This window comes from Bos javanicus, chromosome 5 (assembly GCF_032452875.1).
Source record: "Bos javanicus breed banteng chromosome 5, ARS-OSU_banteng_1.0, whole genome shotgun sequence".
In the NCBI taxonomy this organism is placed as follows: Eukaryota; Metazoa; Chordata; class Mammalia; order Artiodactyla; family Bovidae; genus Bos; species Bos javanicus.
The window spans coordinates 27,548,339-27,573,379 of record NC_083872.1 but is presented as its reverse complement, the minus strand read 5'-3'; the positions used below and the strand labels follow the sequence as shown (position 1 = coordinate 27,573,379).

Genomic DNA, 25,041 nt, shown 5'->3' with positions numbered 1-25,041 from the left:
TCACGGGCCCCTCCCCATCCAGTTCATCTGGGGAGGGAACAGGGAAAATGCTGAGACTGCAACATTTGACTAGGGGGAAAAAAATGTCAAAAATGCTCTGAGCCTGCAGTTTGCTTGTTGACAGCCACACAGGCTCACAATCCTGCTTTCCCTGTGGGGCTCCCTTGCCAGCCGCCCTGGCCTTGGCTGGGCGTGTGAATGGGGGCAGAAGAAAGGGCAGGGTGCAGGGTGTGTGTGTGAACAAGTGAAGTCATTCTCTCTGGGTGGCTCCTTTTAATTAGCACCTGAAAAACTCCCAGCCAGCAAAATTGGATCTTGGCAACTGGGATCCCCACCCTTCTGGCTCATCCCAGCCCTGGAGGGCAAAAGGGGGCAGGAAATCTGAAAGCAGGAAAGAAAAGGGTCTGTTGCAGGCCAGGACATTTGAGAAGTCTTCCTAGTCCTCTGGGCACCCATTGGCAGGACATGGCCACACTCGAAGGCCAGCTGGTCTCTATGAAGCTTGGGCTGGGCTGTGGGCAAGTGGAGGTTGGCAAGACATTATTAAAATCATCCCCTCCCCACCCAGCACCCCCCACCACCAAGGGAGACAAGTCTCTGAAGGTGACCAGTGTCCCCACCCTGGAGGTTACATTACAGGTCATTACAACTACATCCGGTCCTTGCAAGACTTTCTGGCCTCCCTTTGGTCATTTGCAACATTAAAGCAGAGTCACCTGGTATCTAATGGCAACCCCCACAATCCAGTCCCCACAGTGGGAAGCAGAGGTTTACTCCATGCAGGGACAGAGCAAGCCTGTCCAACCTTCCTCAAGACCCCCACTCCCACGGTCCAGAGGCCACCCCTGCAGGACCTGCCCATGTTCCTCTTCTCCCTCAAAACCCTCCTCCAGGCAACCGCCTGATAACCTCCCCAAGACTGTGAGACCTTCTGGTCTGGTGTATTCAGGTCCCATGTATAGGATGAGCCTCTCTGTTCCCTGGATCTGACACCCTCCTCCCCATCAGGCTGGAGTCCCTGAGGACACAGCCTGAGTCCCCTTCCCAGCTCCTGGGATCAGATGCTGCAGGAGGGGCACAGCCCTGTAAAACAAGGGGGACTGGGGAGGAGGGGTACCGCCAGCACTGAGACTCGGGCCTTTCTGCACAAGGAGACAGGAGCCCTGGGTCAGTCCCACTGCTGCGTCTACACACTCACAGTGTGACCTCAGACCCAGGGCCCTCCATCTTGGGTCTTGTGTCAGTAACCTTGGGGTGCCCTTTCAGCTCTGACAGCTTATGCTACCAGGAGTATTCGGTATCCTTGTGTGTTAATGGAGGGAGGGGACTGGAGGGCAATGAGAACCTGCTTAAAGTAGAAGACCAGTTTGTTGTGGCCATGGTTTCTCAGAAAAGAGCTGGAGGCAGCATTCCCTCTAGCTTTCCCGGAGACCCGAAGAACCACTCACAAATGTCCCCAGCTCTGGGATCAGCTGAGGGTCCAGCAAGAGCTGGGGATGCGGAGCACAAGACGAAGTAGAAGGTGGTCCAATTTCTAGACGAGTAAGTTCTAGATGCTTCAACATGGAGCCTGTAGCAATACTATGTTGTACAGGTAAAATGTAAGAGGGTAGATCTCATGTTAAGCATTCTTATCGCAACAAAAATAAAATAAATAGTAGAGAGAAGCTTCCTGAGAGCTGTCCAGAGTCCAGGGGAATCTAAGCCCAGAGGGGTATTCCCAGCTCCAGATGGTCCCCTTCTGGCTGCTTCCAGGGCCCAGCAGTCAAATGCTCACAACCACTACCCTCCAGGATCCACCAGCCCAGAGAAGTGGTGGGGACAGGGCCACCCTGCCGGCCCCCAGCCCCTCCCCAGCGAGCCAGGCCACCATGCCCACCCACCGACCCCACGGACCACAAATCCTCGGGGTCCCCCACCCTGGGGCTCAGAGTGTTGCCAGAAGGTGGAGCCTGATTTCAGGTGACAGTGGAGAGAGGATGGGGTGACTGTTCTCAGGGCACAGAGAGGAGCGTGTTGGAAGAATGAAAGCGTCCTCTCCCTGGGGCTGAGTGGGAGCCTGAGCAGGGCGGGCACCGCCCGACGCTGAGGCCTCCGCCCCCCGCCCAGCTGGGCTGGCTGTTCCCATCACACCCTGGGCAGTAAAACTTGCTTTTATGGTTGTTGCGGAGGCTGCTGTTTTTCTGGGGGCGGCAGTGGGGGCGAGGGGGTGGCTGTTTGTGTTTCTATATGCAAACACACCTGGTGCTTGCATATGTATTGATGTCTGAAGTCTGGCATGTGTGTGTGTGCGTGTGTGTGTGTGTGTGTGTATTGGTGTGGGTCTATGAGTGTGCTTGTGAGGATATATTCTTGTGGGTCTGGGAGATCATTATAGCTACGTTTATTGAGTTATTACAATGTATCAGGCACTCTCTGCTGCTAAGTAGCGTCAGTCGTGTCCGACTCTGTGCGACCCCATAGACGGTAGTCCACCAGGCTCCCCGGTCCCTGGGATTCTCCTGGCAAGAATACTGGAGTGGGCTGCCATTTCCTTCTCCAACAGGCACTCTCTAGGTGTTGGGTTTTTTTTTTTTCCTTGAATCCTCCCTGTAAGGAAAGGATTCTAGCTATCCCCATTTTACAGATAAACGGTTGGAGAAATCTGATGACAGACTCAAAGTCAGGAAAGTAGTAAGGAACAGAGCTGTGATGCTTGCCTATTGTGCTGAAAACGTCTCTGTGTTACATGTATGTGAGGATCTGGACAGGTCTGTCTGTGTGTCCACATAACCTCTGGCTGCCCAGGGGAGTCTGTGCATACCTGCATACCTGTGTGTCTGGATCAAGCCTGGGCCCTGGCCAGGAGGGGCTCAGTAGCTGGGATCAGAGTCTTAAGAAGGACAACCTAAGAACAGTGACTGTCATGTCTGAAGCAGAAAACAGAGCTTGTGATGTGGCTGACTCTGGCCAGAGAACTTTTGCCATCAAGACTGTGCCAGTGTGGGCCAGCACAGTCCCAGACCCTGAACACAAAGCCAATTTAGTCCCTTCGAGGAGGGGACAATCTAGGGAAAGCTCACAGGGCAGCCAGAAGGAGGCCATTTCACCACCCCATCCCCACCCCATGGGGTCTCAAAAAGAACACGACTGAGCGACTGAAAAACAACTCCCACCCCATCTCTGTCACTGACAAGGTCACTCCTGCCCCGAACCAGCAGGTGGAAATGGCAAAGAGGGGGACCCCAGGGGAGGAACTGAGACTTCCTGGCTCGGAGCTCTGTTCCCTGGGAGCCCCGTGCTCCGTCTTCTGCACCTCGTTCCCCAGGCAGCGACCACGGGCTCCTTCTGGTCGGGTGCCAGGTCGTGGGGGGTGTCCATCGGGCCATCTGCGAGGGGGCCCTGGGAACCTAGAGGCCGGCGGCCCACGGCGGGGGCGGGGCCAGAGCGCTAGGCCGGGTGGCAGCCGCCGATTGGTTGGGCCTTCGCGCTCCCACGGCCGCCGCGGCGGGGAGGGGGAGGCCTGGGCGGCTCCGGAGGCCGCTCTGTGACTCACCCTCTGCCCCACCCCTGGAGCTGGACTGGCGCCCAGCAGCTGCCACCCAACACCCGCCGGCTAAGCTGGGACAGGCTGACTCAGCAGGGGGAGCGGGGCCTGCCTGCAGCCCTCTGTGCGTCCTCCCCAGGGGTGAGGGGGTGGGGAATGCGTGTCCACCCTTCTGGAAGAATCGGGGGCCCTCTGGAGGGGAGGATTATCTGGTGTGTGTTCTTCAAGGGTCGTCGTTGAGGTGCTGGGGATTTCTGTCCCTCTGAAATGGGAGGCTGTGTCCTCTCTTTTTAAGGGTGTCTTCCTCACCTGGATCTTTGTGGGTTCAGCTAATGGACAGTGGTCTTTTGGAGCCTGCAAGTTGACTTTTTGTGGGTATCACTCCATGACCGCCATTTCAAGATCATCTCTATAGCCCCCTCCACACACACTCTGGGTGCCCCCCTCTATGCCACTCTCGGAGAGGGGTGCAAGGCCCAAGGCTTTCTGAGACAGGCGGGGCCCTGGGGGCCCTGGCAGGGGCTACATGTTTGGAGAGTTCTCCAGCCATGGCTTTGCTCACCTCCACGCTGCAGGGCCCCTGACGGTCAGATCTCAGATGCTACCTCAAGACCAGACCCCAGACACCTTCTCCAACCCCTGTGGCTCTTTCCTGCGAGATCTCAGGGTGATCTTCAAGTGTTCTCAAAGTGATCCCTCACACTGAAGAGGATCCACCTTTGTCCAGAGACTCCTGTGTCTGTGTACCTACTGCCGGGAGCATCCTGTTCACCCGTTGCTTGTCAGAGCAACTCCAAAAATAAACAGGAGAAACTGAGGCATAGAGCATGATTTGTCCAAGGTCCTACAGGTGTGGTGTGAGTCTGAATTTGAACCCAGCTCTGCCTGGCTCTAACCATGTGCTCTTCCCACCGGCCCTGGCTGTGGCCACCCCCTGAGCTCCTAGCTGGTATGGCGTCTGTTTGCCCCCATGACACTAAAGCAGACTTGGGAGGCAAACAGTTGACTCTGCAGGAGGCCCGGTTCTCAACTTCACCACCCAGGGTTCCCGTCTCCAGGGAGGATCCCCAAGGGCTGAGAAGGGGTGGGGTGAGGAGCAGAAAGAAGCTGAGTGTCAGCACACGTGGGCTTTTCAGGAGGCAACAGGAGGTATGTGCCCAGTCCCAGGGCTGAGAAGAGACCATACGTGCACGGTGACTGTGGGACCCACACACACCAAGGCACATAGCCAGAGGCTTGAGAGGTGGTCACACACACAAACACAGACACACATAGGAGTGTGTCTTACACATGCATGTTCCACATGGTGCACACATGGTCTTTAGGATTGTTATAAACACGAGCATATTGTAATGGGTCAGTGGAATGGTTACACAGAGTTGCACTGGTTTGTGGGTCATTACACACACACACACACTATCAGAACCTTTAAAGCAGGAGTAATGGGGGTGGGAAGAACACCTGAATTTGTTGCAGGAACAGATTGATCCCAGAGCCTGGCCAAGCTCCAATTCAGGAAACCCAGACCCTTCCCCTCCCCACACCACCTACCCTGGACAGGCCGCTACCAACCACTGGCCCTCTGCTCTCCAGACCCAAGACCTGAACTACTCACATACACACACAGAGACCTGCACACACATGTAGCCTTGGAGAAAGCCTGCATTGACAGAGGCAGTTGTCTGCCACAGACGTGACCTACAGGAGTCACGTGCATCTTTCCAAAAGGGGCCACAGCCTTCCCATAAATACATCTGTGCAAGACTCTCACACAAACATGCCTGGATGCCAGTCACACACAGTCACACACACACAGAACCACCCGTGACCCTCACACAGGCCCGCGGATCCATGCATACAAGAGAGAAATTTGCTGAATCAGGAAACTCCAACTGAGGCTCTGTAACAACCTAGAGCAGTGGGAAAGGAAGGGAGCTGGGAGGGGGGTTCAAGAGGGAGGGGCATATGTATACCTATGGCTGATTCATGCTGATGTATGGCAGAAGCCAAAGCAATATTGCAAACCAATGATCCTTCAATTAAAAATAAGTATTTTTTTTTTAAAGACAGCAAAACAGATACATAAGCAAATCAGTCACACAGGCACCCATAAGACTAAGCAGGCACGGACACCCTGCCCTCAGCACAAAAGGAATTCTCTCAGCTGCCCCTCAAGCTTCCTTCTTGGCCAGACAAGCCCCATCAGCTCCATCCCCACCCTGGCCCAAGACAGACCCTGCCCTGCCTGCCCTGGCCTGCTTGGGTGGGGCCCCGCCTGCTCCCAGCGCCAGCTGCCAGCTCAGCACAGGGCAGGGTGCCCCATGCTGCAGGCTGCCGCTCTGGCATGTCGCTGGCCCCACCCCCTCCTCCCTGGCCTGCCTGCTACCTCAGCATCTGGGCCACAGCCTGGGTTCCACCTAGCTAGTTACTGCAGGCGGTGGGCAGGGCGACTGACCCCTAGAGCTGGGAGCCAGGAGAAGGAGCCCACTGGCAAGACCCTCGGGAAAAGGAACAGTCCACTGGCAGCCTCCCACCACCACCACCCCCCGCTGTCCCTTCTTCTTCTCCAGATTGACCTCTGGGTAGAGTTACTGCTCTCCCGGCGCTGTCCCCTCACCCACAGACATCTGTGCCCATAGGCTCCCAAGCATGCAGACACAACCAGCCCTTCTCACAGCCCCACATACACAGCCCTGCACGCACAGCCACCCAGCCACCCACTCCCAGCCTGTCATACCCAGTACCCCAACACCACCAGACCAGCAAACCCCCACCACACACAGGGTTCCGTGCAGTCTCCGTAAAATATGCACAGTGGGCAACGGTGTCCCTGTGCATGTCCAGTCGCTCAGACCTGTACAGCGTCCCTGGGCATTTATAATTGTCCCAGACACAATCAAGCCAGTTCCATCCTGGAAGTGCTGGTTTTAGGGGGCAGGTCTTTGTACCCTCCTTGTGTTTGCAGTTCTAGGACATTGATTTCATTAATCAATGGATTTCATTAATTCTTGTTCTGTCTGTACGCTGGAGCTATGACAAGCCTGTCTGGGGCGGATGTCACCCCAGCAGCTGTGCCCTCCCAAGTCTGGCCCCTTGGGGAGACAGGCAAAAGTCAGAACCTCCCCCCAGATTCTCTCCTCCCCCGGCCCTCTGGAGACCCCATCCCAGCTTCAGAGTCAAGGCACAGGCCTCTAAAAAGGCCCCACGTGGCCTCCAGTGCTTGCGCTGAACTTTCCTCATCTGTTGCTGGTAGCATAGTGTGTTCAGCTTGTGAAAACCCGTCAAGCTGTACATTTCTAAAAATTATATCTTATTTATTTGGCTGTACCAGGCCTCAGTTGTGGCACACGGGATCTTTTGATGTGAGTGCTTCTTGTGTGTATGTTTTAATGCACGTCAATGATTATAATTTTTTTTTAAAGTAGACCCCACACTGCATACACTGCATACAGAGCTGTGTCTTTCTGGGTTGATGTGAAAGGCCTGTCTGTGCCTGTCTGCGCCTGCGCACATGGTACCTCCCATGTGGATTAGTCTGGCCTCTGCTGCCTGAGGCCCTCTGTGTGTGCACTTACCACACACACATATGAGCACACACACACAAACATGCATACATATGCACACACATGACCAGCTCCCTGCAGGTCTTCTGTGATGGTGAGGCTGCCGCTGGGAGGAGGGAGAAGGGATGTAGTCAGGCTTTCCTGCCAGGAACAGGGATACGAGAGGCATTCCAGGCAGACTCACCAAGCTCACCATCTGCTGGGGCGTAGAGGTTGGGGGGCAGAATTCCATGCAAAGAAAAGAGCCATGGGTTGGAATGCAGGGGAGCCTGGAGCCCAGCCTCAGACAAGTCAGGATTCAGAAGCCTCAGGAGTACTTAAGACGGGAGCCCCATGTCGGCACACTGCCGCAGGGGATAGCTCACGCGAAGAGCAGGGGTGTGAGACTGCGCTTACTCTGGAAACCTGCAAGGAGCTGAGCTGCTGGTGGGGGGGGGCTGCTTTTCATGGGGGAGGTGGTGGGGTTGTGGTGCCAGGTGCCAGCTGCATTCGATGGGGCAGGCGTCCCTTTTCCAGGGCCAGGAATCCCATCTGCCTCCAATACCTGCTCCTCCTGGATCCTGCCGACCTCATCTGCCTCCCCAGCTTCACCTGCCAGCCCCCGATCCTTCCACAGCAGAGCCTCCTGCCCCAGCTTCACCTGGCTTTGCCTATGGAGCTTGGAGCCTGGAGCCTGCCAACTGCCAGGAGAGGCAGGAGCCAGCAGCTGGCACCTGGCAGTGTGGCGCCCTCTTGGGGAACCCCCGCCACCTCTCACCTGGAACTCAAAGTTTTCGAGCAATAGAGAGGACACGCATCCACCAGAACAGGGCTGCCCTCAGCCCGCAGCTCCTCCACCGCCACAACCACACCGCAACCACTGCAACCATGGCCCCTGGGTTGCCAGGCGTGTAAGACATAGGTCTCTGTGTGTGTGTGTGTGTGTGTGTGTGTGTGTGTGTGTTAGTCACTCAGTCATGTGTGACTCTGCAGCCCCAAGGACTGTAGCCCACCAGGCTCCTCTCTCTGTCCATGGAATTCTCCAGGCAAGAATACTAGAGTGGGTAGCCATTCCTTTCTCCAGGGGATCTTCCCGACCCAGGGATCGAATCCAGGTTTCTTGCATTGCAGGCAGGTTCTTTACCATCTGAGCCACCAGGGAAGCCCGTAGCACATAGGTGGATGCAGACCAAAATCCACCCCCAGCTCCATTCACTTAGCAAGCAAGAGTCTGACCAGGGACTTCAAGACCCCAGAGGACAGGAGCTTCCTTTGATCTGCATGAATCAAATCATGGTGGTGGGCTTGATTCGACCTGGGAGGAGGGCTTGTGGGGGCCTGCAACCCACCTCCCAGCTCTGGCTCCTGGAATGGGGAGGATGCCACAGGCACGCCAGCTCTGCTCTAGCACATAGAGCTGCTACTTCCCTGCTCCTCTGCTGCCCCTCTGTGGACACCTGATGAACCTCCTTTTTGCGCAAGTACAACCTCCCTCTGAGCACAGCCCAGTCTTTCTTCCCATTCTTTGGAGGTTCAGACAGGCTGAGCAACAGGCTGCAGGGAAAGAGGAAAATTTAGAGCTCTCTGGGTCCCTTGGGTCTCCACCACTTCAGTTCCCCATAAAACAGATGCTGGACTGAGGTGGGAGCTGGTGATGGAGATTTTACAGCCCCTTTCATCTGCTTCCCCTCAGTCCTTTTAAAATATGTATATAATTTTATTTACCTATCTATTTTTGGCTGTGCTGGGTCTTTGTTGCTGCGTGGGCTTTTTCCAGTTCAGCAGGCGAAGGCTACCCTCCTGTTGTAGAGTACGGGCTCAGGTGTGCACGGGATCAGCAGTTGTGTCTCCCAGGCTCTAGAGCACAGACTCGATAGTTGTGGCTCACAGGCTTAGTTGCTCTGCAGCATATGGGATCTTCCGGACCCAGGGATTGAACCCACGTCTCCTGCATTGGCAGGTGGATTCTTTACCATTGAGCCACTGGGGAAGCCACCCCCCGGCCCACTCCTTCTGTGTTGGTTCCGGCTCCTATGCTTTGGAAACAAAGTTAAGTTTTGTCTCTCTGACCTCAGTCTCCCTACTTCTTTTTTTTCTTTTGCCTGTCTCTCTTTCTCTCCCTCTCATTTTTTTTTTTAACCATACCTTGGATTTTAGTTTCTGACCAGAGATCCAACCATACCTGCTTCATTGGAAACTCAGAATCTTAACCACTGGACCACCAGGAAAGGACCTCAGTCTCCCTCTTTTGAACCAGAGCCCAGAGATATGTTTTCTGAGGCTTGTGTGGTCTTGGCCTGGACAGTGTTTTTTCTAAAAATTTGAATTAGTTGTTAACTTTTTTTTTTTTTTTAATTTTTGGTAACCCGTGCAGCATGTGGGATCTTAGATCCCTGACTAGGGGATCGAATCGACTTCCCCTGCATTGGAAACACTAAGTCTTAACCACTGGAAGACCAGGGAAATCCCAGTTGTTAACATTTTTAAATCAAGAGAGTTTCTGTAAAAATCCAGATTTCCGATTTTTGTTGCAAAACTGAAAGTTCTGGAATCCCTGAGTGTCTGTATCAGGCAGAGGCTGAGGAAAGAGGCTGCCCTGGGCCTGGCCCAATTTTGGGGGGAGCTAGGACAGGGCACAGAGAGAGGCCCACCACCCCCTCTTCTTCTAACCCAGCTGCACCCTGAATCTCACCCTGCATTTGAAAGGCCCTCATGCACAGACCTGTGAACACCCTAAAAACTCTTCCAAAAGCCCTCTGTGCCAGCCCAGTAGAAATATAATGTGAAACCTAACAACCAACATTGTCTTCAACCGTGGAACCAAATACACTCTCAAGGGAAAATACCCTCTCAACCACCCAGCTAAGCAGCACTGACGTAAAACAGAAGAAGCTATTACGTGGTCACAGACACACTTTGCTCTGTCTTCAGTTTGATGCTTTTGACAGTCAAGAAAAATACAGTTTGATTTCATCTTTAAATTATTTTTTAATTTATGATTCTGTATTTTTGTTCTTTTTACCTTTGACTCCCCTTTGCCCATTTTAAAAATTATGACCTTTATTTGCAAATGCTCAAGATTGACTCAATGATGAAAAAAAGCCAACATTTGATTGTCCGATAATGATAATTTCACATTGGGATATACCTTGTTTCACATTCATTAATTAAACTTTTCAATAAAAGGGAATAATAAATAAAGGAAAGCTAAAAAGGAATAATGATGGATAGATCTTTTAATGCTTAAAAAAAGAAAGAAATATAAGTGAAATGAAGTGAAAGTCACTCAATCCTGTCCCACTTCTTGTGACCCCATGGACTATACACCCACTGTCAGAACCAGAGGTTCAGCAGCAGACAGAGCCCAAGGAAGATGCCCACTTCCTGGAAGTGCACTCAAGGCCATCTGGATAGGAACAGGAAGACACAGCTCTGTCTGGGTGGGCACTTCCTTGGTCCCTTGGACTCCTCACCAAGGGTCGAGAGTCACGGCCAGAGGGTAACGGAGCAATGCCTGATAAAACAAGAGCCCCATAGTAGGGATGCCTCTGGCCCAGAGATTATCAGTAATTGTAGTTGGCATAGTCCTCGCTATTCCCTTTTTTTTTTTTGGTCTGTGCTGGGTCTTCGATGCTGCATGCAGGCTTCTCTTGTTGCAGTGTGCTGGCTCTAGGCACTTCTGCTCAGTAGCTTCATTGTGGGGTTCTGGAGTGCAGGCTCAGTACTTGTCACTTGAACTGAGTTGCCCCGTGGCATGTGGAATCTTCCTATACTAGGGATCGAACCTGTGTCCTCTGCATTGGCAGGACCCAGAACCACTGAACCATCATGGAAGTCCACCCTTCCCTCTTACTGTCCCAACAATGAATCCAAATAAATGGCAGGTGTCTTTTCTACACTCGGAGCACCTTATAATAGAGATAAAAAGAAATTAAACCATCCCTGAGTCTGTCTTTCAGTCTCCGGTGGGAGAATGAAAGGCCAGCAAGTTTCAAAAAAAGATAATGTAAAACACAATTCTTTGTGAGCAGAAGGATATTCCAGTGTTTTTTTGTGTGTAAACAGCAGGTGTCTATCCAGTTTCTTAGCCCAGACCCACTTTCCTCTTTCACATTAGTGGTCTGACCCCTGTAAGCATTTGAATTTTGACCCCCTAAACCAAAGAAAAAACAAAACTCTAAGTTACCTACAGTCTCTGTTCCAATAAGCCCCCAAAATAGACCATCATCTAGAAGGAAAAGGGGGTCTAGAGGAAACATCCAGAAGCCAGGAGCAAGGCTAGTGGGGAAGGCTAGTCTGGTTGCACTTCCCAAATCTTTCTCCAGGTGGCGCCAGAAGCCTGAGTAAAGTTACCTAAGGAGCCCGCCAACCTGAAGTTGTACTGCCCTCCTCCCCGCTCATGAGAAGGAAATGGCAACCCACTCCAGTATTCTTGTCTGGAGAATCCCATGGACATGGACAGAGGAGCCTGGCAGGCTACAGTCGCAAGAGTCGGATACGACTTGGCGACTAAACCACCACCACCACCTCTCCCCTCACCCTGGGTGCATCCACCAGTGTGGTCCGTTCCTCAGTCCTTTCCTGTAATCCTGCAACTTCCCCCTAGGATAAAAGAGTCTGGGCAAGTATTAATAAAATAATCTGGGAAAAACAGGTTGAGGTCCTTGTTCTCATCCAAGTTTTGCCCCTCAACAGCCAGGCAACCCTGAGCAAGTGTCTTCCCCTCCCTGATCTTAGGTCTTGTCCTTCACCTATAAAATGAGACTTGACAATATTCCAAGTATATTTCTGAATGAAAGGGGTCACCGTAGAAGGAGACTGAGTTTAGAGACTCACAACTGTATTAAATAAAAGGCGCATCCTGCACAATACAGTTCTATTATAGTGAGTTGGAGTTATTACTTCATGTAATGATGGATGTTTTTATCATTAAAAAATTTAGGATTTGTAGTTTAAAAACATAAAGTGAGACTCGAACCTTCCTCACAGAGAGGAAGAGCGAGTGAACCAAACCCAAACCAAATGAAACCACTTTGAAAATTGCAAAGCAAAATACACACAGAAGTGAGGAGGAGAAACCTAAGAAAAGCGGGAAGGGAGTGGGGAGCAGAGATATGCCTTGGGATGCCTTTGCCTGCTTCTCAGCCCCAGGCTGCTTCTTGAGTCTCCCTGGTCCTATGGGGAGTAGTATAGTCCATGGGGTGGGGGAGATACAGAGGGACAGAGAGCATTCATCCTGAGCGGGATGGGGAAAGAGCAAGCGTCTCCATTTACTGTCCACAGGACACTTTCACATGGCTGACCAGTTCCAGCCTCACAGCCACTCTGGGCGGTGTTGATTGTCCCATGAAACTGACTGCAAACTGAGGTTCAGAGAGAGGAAGCAGTATGCCCAAGGTCATAGACACCATGATTAGCAAAGCCAGGGTGCCCACCCAGGTCTTCTGATCCTCACACAGTGCCCGGTCCCACTTAGTCACGTGTCCCTGTTGGGAACTGCCAAGTTCATCTTCCTAAAGCACTGCCCCCATCAATTCATTTCCTTGCTCTCCACACACACACAAAAAAAGTCTTTAGTGACGTTAGTGCTTCTGAGATCAAGCACAAATTTCTCAGTTCAGCATTCCAGGTCTCCATGACTCACCAAGATGTCCAGAAGATAAGATGGCAGAGCTAGAAGATATCATAGCAACCCTAGAGTCCAGCCCTCTTTGTTCAAGAACAGGAAACTGAGGCCCAGAGAGGGGAGGGCTTTCCCAAACATCCCAGAGCAAGTCAAGGGCAGGAAGCAGGCCAGGGCTGGAAGCCAGTTTGCTTATTGCAGTGTGCTCTCTGTTCATCCTTGGGACTCCTCTAGCAGCTACCCACCTGAGACAGGCAGATATGCTTACTATATTAGAATTAGCTTAGCTGGGAGTAACAGGAAAAAAGACAAAATAACAGTGTCCCAATTCAGACAGAAGCTTGTTTCTCTTTCAATTTTCCAGACACATGGAAATGTTCTGTCCAATGCAGGAATGACATTTCATGGTGCCGTGGACCCAGGTCCTAACCGTCTTCTGCTCTGCCAAGGGTGGCTTCCATTCCCTAGATCACCTCATGGTCCTATATGGCTCCTGAATTGCAGCCATTATGTATGCATTCCTGCCCTCAGAAAACAGAGCTGAAACAGCTCATGCTTTCTGCCTCTAAGAACACTTCCCAGAAGTTGCACCCTCCACTTCCACTTCTATCCCTTTCTCACATGGCCACAACTAACTGCAAAGGAAACAGGAAAATTAGTCTTTTTTCCTGGTAGCCATGTGCCCAGCTAAAAAGCAGAGTTCTATCTACTGAGGAAAAGAGGAGGAACAGGGATTCGGGAGCCACCAGCAGGGAAAGGCACTAAATCACTGCTGAGACCACCATGTAGAGCAGCACCTCACCTTGCCATGTGCCAAGCATTTGGACCTTTTTCCAGTGTCTGGCTCGCCCCAGATCACCAATAAATGTTTGCATGACTGAACACACTGAGAAGATATCTCTGAGATGTGTATTGTGTTTTCCCAAGTAAGCTGGAAATAGACTAAGATCTAACTTAGTTCTTTCGCATTCACCTCTGCCATCCGCCTCCCCACCCTCCAGGTACCATGCACACTGCTAGAGGCACATTTAGGCCAACCCAGGCCTAACTCTGTTTTTTCCACTCCTGCCCAAACCATTACAGAGGACTGGCTATTGCTCACATGGGGCTAAGTCCACTTGGCAGGGAGACACTTTAATAAATCAATACATAAGCTGCTCATGGACTAGGCCTGAGCAAATGGTTTTTTTCTTCCAAAAGGAACGAGTTTTTAAAAGGTTAAAATGGCTGAAAATATGGCTTTCCTGGCGGCTGAGTGGTAAAGAATCCATCTGCCACTGCAGGAGTCACAAGTTCGATCCCTGGTCCAGAAAGATTCCACCTGCCTAGGAAGCTCCTACACTAAGAAAAGCCATCCCATTCCAAGCAGAGAACAGCATGTGCAATGGCCCAGGGCAGAAGGAATGTGATGTGAATGCTGCGGAGCTGCACAACTGTGGGGGAGGGTGGGTGGAGGGGAGTTGGGAGAGGGGGGATGGGGGAGGTGTGTGTGGGGAGGTGCTAAGGGGGGTTGGAGGCTGAGCTGGCCCAGGCTGTGGGCCAAGGCAGAGGGGACTTGGGGTTTTATCCTGGGGGTCAAGATTCTGGGGGTTAAGTATGAGAGTAACTGAATCTGATTTGCATTTTCTTTTGATTTGCATTTTTTTAAGTGTACTCTGTAGACATAGAAAATAAACTTAATGATTACCAAATGGGAAGGGCGGGGCGGAGGCAGGAATAAATTAGGAGTTTGGGATTAACAAAAACACACAACTGTATATAAAATAGATAAACAACAGTTTTCCACTGTATGCTACGGGTGTGCCACATTGCTTCAGTCCTGTCCAACTCTTAGCAACCCCATACGGACTGTAGCCCACCGGGCTCCTCTGTCCCTGGGATTCTCCGGGCAAGAACACTGGAGTGGGTTGCCATTTCCTCCTCCAGGGGGTCTTCCCAGGGATTCAACCCTGCTGTCTTAAGTCTCGTACACTGACAGGCAGCTTCTTACCACCTGGGAGACCCACTGTCCAGCACAGGGAACTATGGCTCGGGGATAAAGCATCCACCTGCCAAAGCAGTGATAGGGGTTCAATCCCTGGTCTGGGAAGATCCCGGGAAGCAGGAAATGGCAGCCCACTCCAGTATTCTTGCCTGGAGAATCCCCATGGACAGAGGACCCTGGTGGGCTACAATCCATGGGGTCACAAAGAGTCAGACACAACTTAGCGACTGACCGACAATAACCTATAATGGAAAAGAATCTAGAAAAGAATACATGTGTGTATATATGTGAGTATATAGATAGATAAACTGAATCATTTTCCTGTACACCAGAAACGAACACAACATTGTCAGTCAACTATACTTCAATTAAAGGAAAAGCTGCACCCTGGCAAGGGGCCCAAGGGAATCTTCTGTGACACAGCAATGTTCTCCATTTCAGTGTGAATGTCTAAAGAAACCCATTGAACACTGTCTGCATTTTATTGCATTTACTCTTAACCTCACAAAGGGGCCTGTGATTGGCCAAGCCTGGCTCCCTCCGCCTTTCTGGCCCCAGAGAAGAGGTGCTATTAGGGGCAGGCTACCAGAACCATGGGGTTGGAGCTGGAAAAACAGCTCCTGAAAGAAGGGGGAGGTTCTAATACCTGCCTCCCTGGATCCTCGGAGACTTGAAATGTGATGAAGCACAAGATCTACCACCAGGCAGGTATGAAGGAAACATGAGCATCCATCCTTCAGCAGTGTCTCATCTAACGAGAACTGGAGGACCCGGCTCTTTTACGGGATTAAATACAGCAAAGCCAGAGGAGATGGTGTCTTAGATACACAATAAACAGGAAAGGAAGGAGGAGTGGAAGACAGAAAGGGAATTCTCCCTGGAGCTTTCTTCCATAACCAAACAGTGGAGGGAGTGGAGGGAGGGGTGGAAACTCCAGGAGAGCTTTGATGGGACCTTTGATGGCTGCCCATCCACCCCCCCCCCCCCCGACCACCACCACATGCCCACCGCCCCAGGGCCAAGGCCTGATAAGACAGGTGGTTGGCTTCCACCTGTGGGGCACAGTTGGAAATGCTGACTTGAGGCCTCAGTGGGGGAGAAATCTCTCTCACTGGGTGCTTACTGCACCTGTTCAGGTCTCAACATCATCTTCTGGGCTCCCAGTAAGACGGCCAGCCACATGTGAACAGAGGGCAGATGGCTGATATTGTCTTATGAAATTTTTCTTTCATTTATATAGATATAAACGTCTGCTGCTGCTGCTGCTGCTGCTAAGTCGCTTCAGTCGTGTCCAACTCTTAGCAACCTCATGGACTGCAGACTACCAGGCTCCTCTGCCCATGGGATTTTCCAGGCAAGAGTACTGGAGTGGGGTGCTGCATTGCCTTTCCAATAAACATTGGCAGGTCTTGATAAAAATGAATTTCGTACTGAGAGCTGCTGCCACAGTAGTTAAGAGTCACTGCTCCGAATAATGGTGCTATTAAGTTTTATCATCAGAGTGAAGTCCTCTCCTGTGACAGGGGACAGAGCCCTGACCCTGGTCCCAGGCTGGGTGATGGGGGCGGAGGAGGCAGAATGTCTCATCTGGGTCTGGAAGCAGCTCCATTGAGGTGGGCAGCAGGGAGGTAGTGAGACAGCCCCCACCTGTTCGTTCTCCTTTGGTGTTTGGGAAAGTCTGAAAATGCCCCCCATCTCAGCCGTGCTAAGTAAGGACTCACTTCGTCCAGCACTGAGGGGCCCTCGAATCTGCCCAGAACTCCATGAGTGGTGGTAGTGGTTGTGGAGCCGAATACCAGAGACGCCCTGCTCCACCCAGCCCTGCTCCTGCCCTGAACCCTGGAGACCCGTGTTCCTACGAGATAAGCAAAACCCCTATACACACTCCACAGAACCCATCCACACCCATATACACACAACACACCCTCCACGTGCAAACACACACGCCCTTCACATACTCCGCTGTATATCACACAAACACTGCCTGTAAATGGATGGAAAAGAGTGCCGAGGAACCATGGGCGGGGGGCGGGGAGGGTGGTTGTGACTGTGAGTGGAGCAGGGAAGGGCGCATCAGTCCATGCCAAGTCCCTATACCATCTTGGCTTCTAGAAACTGTGGGTGTGACACACCCAGCTGCTGAGAATGGACTCTAGATCTCTCCAGGAACTTCCTGTGTCCCTAGGGATTCTTTGTCCCCAGATGTTAAGGAATGAAGACGGTACAAAGGCATCTCTGGCCACCAAGAAAACGCCATATGCCTGGTTGAGGAGTACAGGCCTGAGAACTGGATGGTGCGGGGTACAAATACCTGATTTTTAGTTAGGCTATTGGCCTAACTTGGCCGACTTGGTCTCTCAGGGCTTGATCCTGATGCCAATCACCTGTGAGGCCTACAGAAAGGAAACCCTCCTGATATTCCCACCCAAAATCTGCTCTGCTCCCCAACAGGGTTTGCTGCACAGATAAGAGTCAAGTGGGGTATTTGAGACCAAGGCATCAAAGAGTTTTTCAGCAAAAATAGTCTCTCTGGGATCAGCCTGGAAGAGGCCAGACTCTCCTCCACGTGGCCCCCACCCTAGCTTCTGATCCCAGAGACAGGCCTCCTGACAACCTCTTTCCCACCTCACAGACAAGGGCTGCATACAGCATAGCAGGTTGGCAGAGCCAACTGAAGCTTTATTTTGAAAAAAAAAGATACTCGAATTGGATTTATTCTGAAAAAGACGCTTACATTGGCTTTTAGGTGGGGTCATGGGCGAAAGGGGCAACCCCAGGCAGTCGACTCCCCCCAGGTGTGGGCGGAGGACAGGGGCGAAACCTCAGGTCTCCTATGCAGATGCTCCCCTGCACAGCTCCATCTGCAGGAGCCAATGAGCCGGAGAGGCTGGGAGGGACCGCAGGAGCCTTTCACTTGGACAGGACATCAGAGGACTCGGACACCAGCTTCCCATCGCGGGTCTCAATCTTCTTCACAACCACAGCCTTGGAACTGGTGCGGCTGAAGGAGCCGGGGCTCAGGCTGTAGTTGAAGCCAGGGGTCCCGTAGGACGAAGTCAGTCCACCTGGTCAGGAAAAGACAGCCACGTGAGTATGGGAGGCTGTGCTCACATCAGGTGCTTGCTGTTCCCCCTATCTCCCTGACACTCCAGAAGTGGTCCTCAGGGAGGGGGAACTGCCCTGGTTCACTTCTCCAAGATGACTGGGCGAAAACCAGGAGCAGGGTGGGACAGGGTCTTGCTATTAGCTATGTGACTTTGGGGAGATGTTAGAGACTTGGGTTTGAGTCCTAGGTCAGGAAAACTCCCTGGAGGAGGGCGTAGCAACCCACTCCAGTATTCTTGCCTGGAGAATCCCACAGACAGAGAAGCCTGGTGGGCTACAGTCCGTAGGGTCACAAAGACTCGGACACGACTGAGTGAGCACATGTACGCATGCGTGCGACCTTGGACAGGACATTTAGCTGGGCCCTAGCTTCCTCAGCTGTACCAGAGGGACCTGCAGAGAAGCTGCCCTCCGGCCCTGCCCCCAAGACTCGGACACTCACCTGCGTAGCCACTGGTGGTCTTGGTGTGGATACTCATGTTCTGCATCCCAGACTCCAGCCTGTACCCAGAGGACACATGGAACATCAGGACCAACCCTTGGCCCTGAGGACCCAGGTCCCATCTCCCGCACTCCAGGGATGGTGCACCAGGGGTGCTCAGGGAACCCCCACACCTACCGGCTCTCCTCGCCCTCCAGCAGCTTCCTGTAGGTGGCAATCTCCACGTCCAGGGCCAACTTGACATTCATGAGCTCCTGGTACTCGCGCAGCTGCCGCGCCATGTCCTGCTTGGCGTTCCTCAGAGCGGCCTCCAGCTCGGCCAGCTTGGCCTGAGCATCCTTAACAGCCATCTCACCACGCTGCTCAGCGTCAGCGATGGCAGCCTCCAGGGAAGCCCTCTGTCGGGGGAGGGGACAAGCAAGCAAGTAAAGCAGAGGCCGGTTGCCTCCTCTCCTTCTCCGCCTGCACCCACTCTCCCTTTCCCCTCCTTTAAGGATCCCCTCTCCACGACCTGGACTAACCAACTCCACCCACCTTACTCCAAGAAAATGTTAGAGGGGACTTTCGTTATGGTCCAGTGGTTAAAAATCTGCCTTGCAACGCAGGGATTGATCCCTGATCAGGGAACTAAGATCCCACATGTCAGCTACTGAGCCCGTATGCTCTGGAGCCCACAAGACACAGAGAGTGCACGTGTCATAACTAAGACTCAAAGCAGCCAAATAAATAATTTTTTTTTTTAAAGGGAAGAAAATGTTACCGGTGGGTGAGAGTCAGGAAGTGAAATGGGGGGACATGAGCAGCTTCCAGATCCCTCCTGCACACACTTCTCACCTGGGATGCTGTACTCCCCACTCCCAATGGGACTAGATCTCTGCTTTCTAAACCCCCTTAAGTCATCTGATATATAAGCACTCTGATTTATAATACAGATAAAGCAAGCTTGGGGAACCCATCCTGGACCTCCAACCTACCTGCCCAACCCGTGACCCCTGTTCTGACCCCTCAGCCTCCCAGAACAGTCTGGCCTGTAGCTACCCCTCCAACTCCCGAGATGCTTTCCCCAACCCCCAGACACCTCACTCCTTTCTGTACTATCTCCTCCCACCCCAGAGGTGTCCCAGGACCCTCTCCCACCCCCAGCCCAGCCCATACCTGGCCTTTGAGACCCTCGATCTCAGCCTGGAGACGGTTGATGTTCCGGTTCATCTCAGAAATCTCCGTCTTCGTGCGACGAAGGTCATCCCCGTGCTTCCCAGCCAGTGTCTGCAGCTCCTCATACTGCAGATGTGAGATGAGGAGTGAGGTTGAGACGGGACTCCTGGTCCCTCCGAGGAAAGAGTACCCTCAGCCAAGTCACCAGAGCCCAGGTCATCTCACGCCCACCTGGCTCCACACCTCTGGGCCTGGAACATCCCATCCCTGTCCCCCGGCACGACTTGGCAGCCACACTCCCAGCAGGCAGAGTTTGAAATCTCGCTTCTCCCTCAAGGAAGGACTAGCACCCGGAACTACCCAAAAGGGGAGCACCAGGTTGAGCCCCTGCTCTTTACCTTGATTTGGTACATGGTCTCGGCCTCAGCCCGGCTGCGGTTGGCGATCTCCTCATACTGGGCCTTGACCTCAGCGATGATGCCATCCAGGTCCAGGTTGCGGTTGTTGTCCATGGACAGGACCACGGACGTGTCAGAAATCTGAGACTGCATCTCACGGATCTCCTGTGGCAGGAAGGGGAGGTGGTAAGGCCCTGGCCCCGCACACAAGGAGTCCCCTTCTGTAGAAGGGCCTTCCACAAGGGACAAGACAGGGCGGGAGAGAAGGCAAAGTTCCTAAAGAAGGAAGATGGGTCAAAGACCTGGAACTTGGCGGGAAGTAAAGATGAAATGAGGCCAGGCTTAAAAGAAATCTGGCTTTGGGTGAGAGACCAGAGGGGCAGAGCCCTTCCACGCTCTCAGCTACCAGTATGGCGGCCCCAGAGGGCTCCCATATGGCCCAAAGGATCTATCTAAACCCTAGGGACAGGGCAGGTCTGAGGTAGCCAGGTCACCACTCTGCAGTATGTATGATGACCTTGGACATCCTCTTTCAGTTCTCTGAGCCCGTTTTCTCATCTGTGAAATGGGGTAATAAACCCTCCCTCATTCAGGGAGACAGAACATAAAGGACATCCATGCCAGGTTACTAATGGCAGTCGGAATTATTCCGGGTTGGGCCCTTGTCTGTTGGTGCACTGGCGGGGCTGGAAGGAGCCTCTGATGGGGCCAGGGAACCCCAGTCTCCGGCAACTAAGAACGTACCTCTTCATACAGTTGCCTGTAGAAGTTGATCTCATCAGTCAGCCCTTCCAGGCGGGACTCCAGCTCTACCTTGTTCATGTAAGCTTCATCCACATCCTGTGGGGTGGGGAAAGGGGAGCCAGAGCTGAGTGCCCACTCCTGATTCCAAGTTGGGGACACCCAAGGGCCTATACTTAGAACTTTCTAATTGCCTTCCCACCTCAGCGATCCAGTCCGGTCTCTGCCCCACCACACCTGCATTCCCAGCCCCTTTACCTCACCTTCCTGCACATTCCACCTCCTCCCGCCTCCCCCTCAGCCTGGAGGCCTTCTATAGCTGGACCTCCAGTTCCACTGCTCCATTTTCTTAACCATGTTCCAACACCCATGCTGCTGCATAGTTCTGTCCAAATGCACCGAGCTCTGTCCTTCTATGTTCAGTACCTAGGAGGCACCCAAATGTTGTCCCATGACTTGGAAACATTTAAGAACAGAAAGCCTCTAGCCTGAGGCTCTAAGCGCCAGCCTTCTGTGTCTGGTGGGGGGAGGGGTGCTCCCTCACCTTCTTGATGATGACAAATTCATTCTCCATGTCTGTGCGCTTTTGGATTTCATCCTCATACCTGGTAAGGAAGAGACATAGAATGAGAGGATGAAAGGGAAAGGTGAGGTTGCCATTGGGTCTTTTGAGGGGGGGAAGAATATCTAGAAAATTCAGTTAATGGAAATGTAAAAAGATATGAGATAATTGGCTGGTCATTCTGCCTCAACCAGCTACTGTCTCCCCAGGCTTATCCCACACCATCCCCAGTCAGTGAGGAAGCCTAGAGCAGGAAGTGTCTCCTCAAATCCATGAATATATATTGGATTAGGCATATGAGGAGGGTTAGTAACAGTGACTGACAGGAGACCTTTGACAGAACTTTCTGGAATGTGCCAGAAATCAGGGATAAGGAAGAAATAGGGGCCAGGGCTATTAACATACAACAGAGGCCTGTTGGCTACCTCTGTCTCCCATCTTAGATTTACTATGTAAACTCTAGAAGATAATTTGTTGTCCAAATCAAGACAGTTCTGCAATTGAAGGGGGAGGGGAAGTGCTATTAAAAATGGACATAAACCCAGACTGTCCTGGGGTCACCCTAATTATACAGGACTGCACTGCCCCAAAACCAGAGGGCCTTAGGGTCTGAAACCTCTGGTCCCAAGGGTCCAGGCAGGGTAATTTATTTCAGTTGGGGAGGACAGAGGCTCACTTGGTCTTGAAGTCCTCCACCAGCCCCTCCATGTTGCCAAGCTCCACTTCCAGCTTCAGCTTCTCCTGGGCCAGAGTTTCCAGCTGCCGACGGAGGTTGTTAATGTAGCTCTCAAACATGTTGTCTATGTTGCTCCGGGCAGTCTTCTGCTGCTGCAGGAGGTTCCATTTGGTCTCCAGAACCTTGTTCTGCTGCTCCAGGTGCCGCACCTGTATGATGGGGCAGAAAAGTCCACAGTCACATCAGGCCAGAGCTCAAAGTCTGGCACAAAGCAAGCACTGTGTTTTCCCTTAATCCACTCCCCAAGCAGCTGGGTCTCCAGAACTGCATTAGTGTTGGGCTGCGAGGAGACAAGGGGGTACATGGTCGGAAGTAGATATCTAGGAATTATGTTGAAGTTATACTTTCAGGAAAAAAATAGGTATTATTGACTGAGATTGTATATTACACATCAGTAAAAGTAGCCAAGTTTTGATTAACACTTTTCATGATTGAAAGAAATACAGATGGTTCATATCAAACAATCATGATTATTATTTGGAGTGGCTTTGAGAGACTCATAGATTACAGGGAAACTTCAGCCCTACAGTCTGGAAGGCACTGGCCAGAAGACCTAGGTTTTAGTCTAATGCTGCTACTGATCTTGAGTCGCTTCCCCTCTCTGAGCCCAGGTCTCCTCAACCCTGCAATGGCCTAGAAGATCTCAGGCAAGCCCTATCCAAGCCCCATCTCTAAGAGCAAGAAACTAGGTAAATCTGTCTGCAAACTGAAGACCCTCCTCCCCACAGCCCTCTCTTTGTGTTCTCCGACATCCAACCCCACCCTACTCTACCCTGAATCCACAATCCTGTTTTCGTGTCCAGAACACAAAGGTCCTAGGTTCCTTGGGTTGGAGGAATCCAGATTTTAGGATGAAATTAAACTATGTTGGAAGAGAAAATTTTTTAAGAAAGAATAACAAACTGGTCCCAAAAAGAGGAATGCTTTTTTTTTTTTTTTAATTAACCCAAAGTTGGAACTTCTTTTAAATTAGGAGGACTTGGAAAAGAAGTTTGTCTTAAGGGTTTGGTTCAGATCCAGCAAATCCATCTCTGTAAATCCCTTTCTTCCTCAGCTCATTCTGTCCCAAAATTATAAAAAATAAGTGATTGTAACATTTACCCTTATTAGACTGCTTAATGTAGGCCAAGCACTGCTAAGCTCTTACATGTATTATATGCCTGAATAGGCAAAACCTCTTGGATTTAGGGGATTAGGGAGCCCATTTTGTAGATGAGGAAATCAGATTTAGCAAGTTAGTCCATCAAAGGAAAGGGTAGAGCACTGGGGACCTTCCGCCTCTGCTAAACTACTCACTGGGAAGACCCCAGAGCTAGCTAAAGGCAGTCAAGAAGTCAAGTCAAGGGTCCCTAAGGCCAAGGAACCACCAAGCTTTCCCCAAAAACAGGGGCGGGCCCGGTTCCCAGGGGACTCCTATTCTTAAAGGCGCCAATCTGCCCCAGGATTTCCCTCCTTCCGCTCCCACAATGCCTCCCAGGAGCCAGTCAGCATAGAGGAACTCGTCCTCCAGCGCTGGGGGCCCTGGGGCCTTAAGGGAGCAACAACCCGCTCCCAACCCCAGGCTGCAAAACCCGGCCTGGCGCCTTCCCTGAGAAAGTGGAGCCAGGTCATTGGGGCAGAGCTGAGGAGCGAAGAGTGAGGGGACAAGGGCCGAGGCGGGGGGAGAGGGGCGTTGGTTGATAGGCGCCTTATCTGAAACCATAAATCCTGGGGTTTAAAAGGACGTGAAACGCGGGTAGGGTGTCCCACGCCCGCAGACTTTGAATCCTGCATGGGCTTTCCTGAAGCCAGTCCTGGCGTCCCACCCCACCCCATCCGACCCCACCCCACCCCTACCCCACTCCACCCTGACACACTCCCACCACCCCCACCCCCGAAACCCCAGGTGCTAAGTGCTCCCCAGGAGACTAGGCGCGGGTCTCCAGCACGCAGCCCTGCCCCTCACCCCTCCGTGGGGGCTGGTCTCTGCCCCGCCCGGCCCCGCCCACAAGGTCAGCTCCCCGGGCCCTGGCCAAGTTATGACTCATCTTGATGCCCCCCACTCTCAGATCCCTAGAACGCCATAGGCCTGGATCAATATTTGCCTGCTTGAATCAGGACTGCTGCTTCCTTCTCCTAGAATTCTATCAAATTCCTTTTATTAAAAAAACAAAATTTTTTTTAAAGCACAGGAGCAGTACTGGAAAGGCCCTTGGGGCTGGGATAGGGAGAAGGGTGACCCGGAGGGAGAAACTCCCCTCCCACAGCTAAACACCTGGAACACTTCGAGGCTGAGAGCTTTACAGACTTGGGGTGAGATGGGCGAGTGAGTCAGGGGCCCCCAAGATTTACAGTCAGAAGCCTCCAAAATCCCTCCGTATCCCTTCCCCTGCCCAAACCCAAGTGCGCAGAGGGGCCAAGTCACTAGTTGGAAGGCAGAATGTTGCCAGAGTGGGTGGGGCCCAGCAGGACACTAGTGAGGGGCTGGAGATGTGCCCATGGGTGGGGTGACCAAGAGAAAGGGCTGGGATCCTGGTCCAGCCCCAGGCACTGCCAGCCACGCAGAGGGGAGCCCTCACCTTGTCGATGAAGGAGGCAAATTTGTTGTTGAGGGTCTTGATCTGCTCCTTCTCCTGGGTGCGGACGGCCTGGATGTTGGGATCCACCTCCAGCTTGAGGGGGCTCAGCAGGCTCTGGTTCACGGTGACAGCTGTGATGCCCCCCAAACCTGGGGCCCCACCGTAGCTTCCAGCCATGCTCATGCCGGTGCCCAGGCTGCCGCGAAAGCTGCTGCTGCTGCCCACTCGGGAAAAGGCCGAGGAGCTGATGCGGGAGCCGGGCCCACTGGTGTAGGAGCGGCTGCTGAAGGACCTGGGGGCAGAGGTAGACACCTTGTAGGACTTCTGGGTCACCCTGATGGACATGGTGGAGGCTGGAGAGGAGACGAGGAGGCCGAAGCTGAGTAGGAGTCGAGGAGTCGAGGATTCGAGAAGCTGCTTCTCAGTGGGGTACAGCTCCCCGATGGCCTTTTATAAAACAGAGCCCAGCCCATGAGGAGGGGATTGGCCTTGTAGCTGAGTGGCTAGTCCCTGAGGGGGCAGGGCCTAACCTGACACCTGCCACCTACAGGCTGGACTCAGGTGGGGGCAGCAGAGAGCTGCTCCCACCCCGGAGCCCACGCCTGCACCACCCTGGAACCCAGGAAAAGGCAACTCTGTGAATGTGAAAGAGCAAGGACTCTGCCAGCC

At 52.6% G+C, this 25,041-nt stretch overlaps 1 protein-coding gene and 1 long non-coding RNA gene across 2 annotated transcripts; one reads left to right on the top strand and one right to left on the bottom strand.

Moving 5' to 3' along the window:
- The first annotated feature begins 2,190 nt into the window (after positions 1-2,190).
- On the top strand, positions 2,191-4,343 carry LOC133247325 (uncharacterized). The gene is made up of 2 exons (XR_009736366.1): positions 2,191-3,667; positions 4,102-4,343. It is a non-coding gene; the product is annotated as an uncharacterized LOC133247325 (long non-coding RNA).
- A 12,983-nt stretch (positions 4,344-17,326) lies between these two features.
- On the bottom strand, positions 17,327-24,810 carry KRT8 (keratin 8). The gene is made up of 9 exons (XM_061415974.1): positions 24,373-24,810; positions 21,755-21,963; positions 21,061-21,121; positions 20,520-20,615; positions 19,776-19,940; positions 19,378-19,503; positions 18,400-18,620; positions 18,223-18,281; positions 17,327-17,740 (listed from the first exon to the last, which is right to left on the bottom strand). The coding sequence occupies exons 1-9, from the start codon at positions 24,715-24,717 to the stop codon at positions 17,586-17,588; spliced, it is 1,437 nt and encodes a 478-aa protein (XP_061271958.1). The 5' UTR covers positions 24,718-24,810; the 3' UTR covers positions 17,327-17,585.
- Between the last annotated feature and the right edge of the window lie 231 nt (positions 24,811-25,041).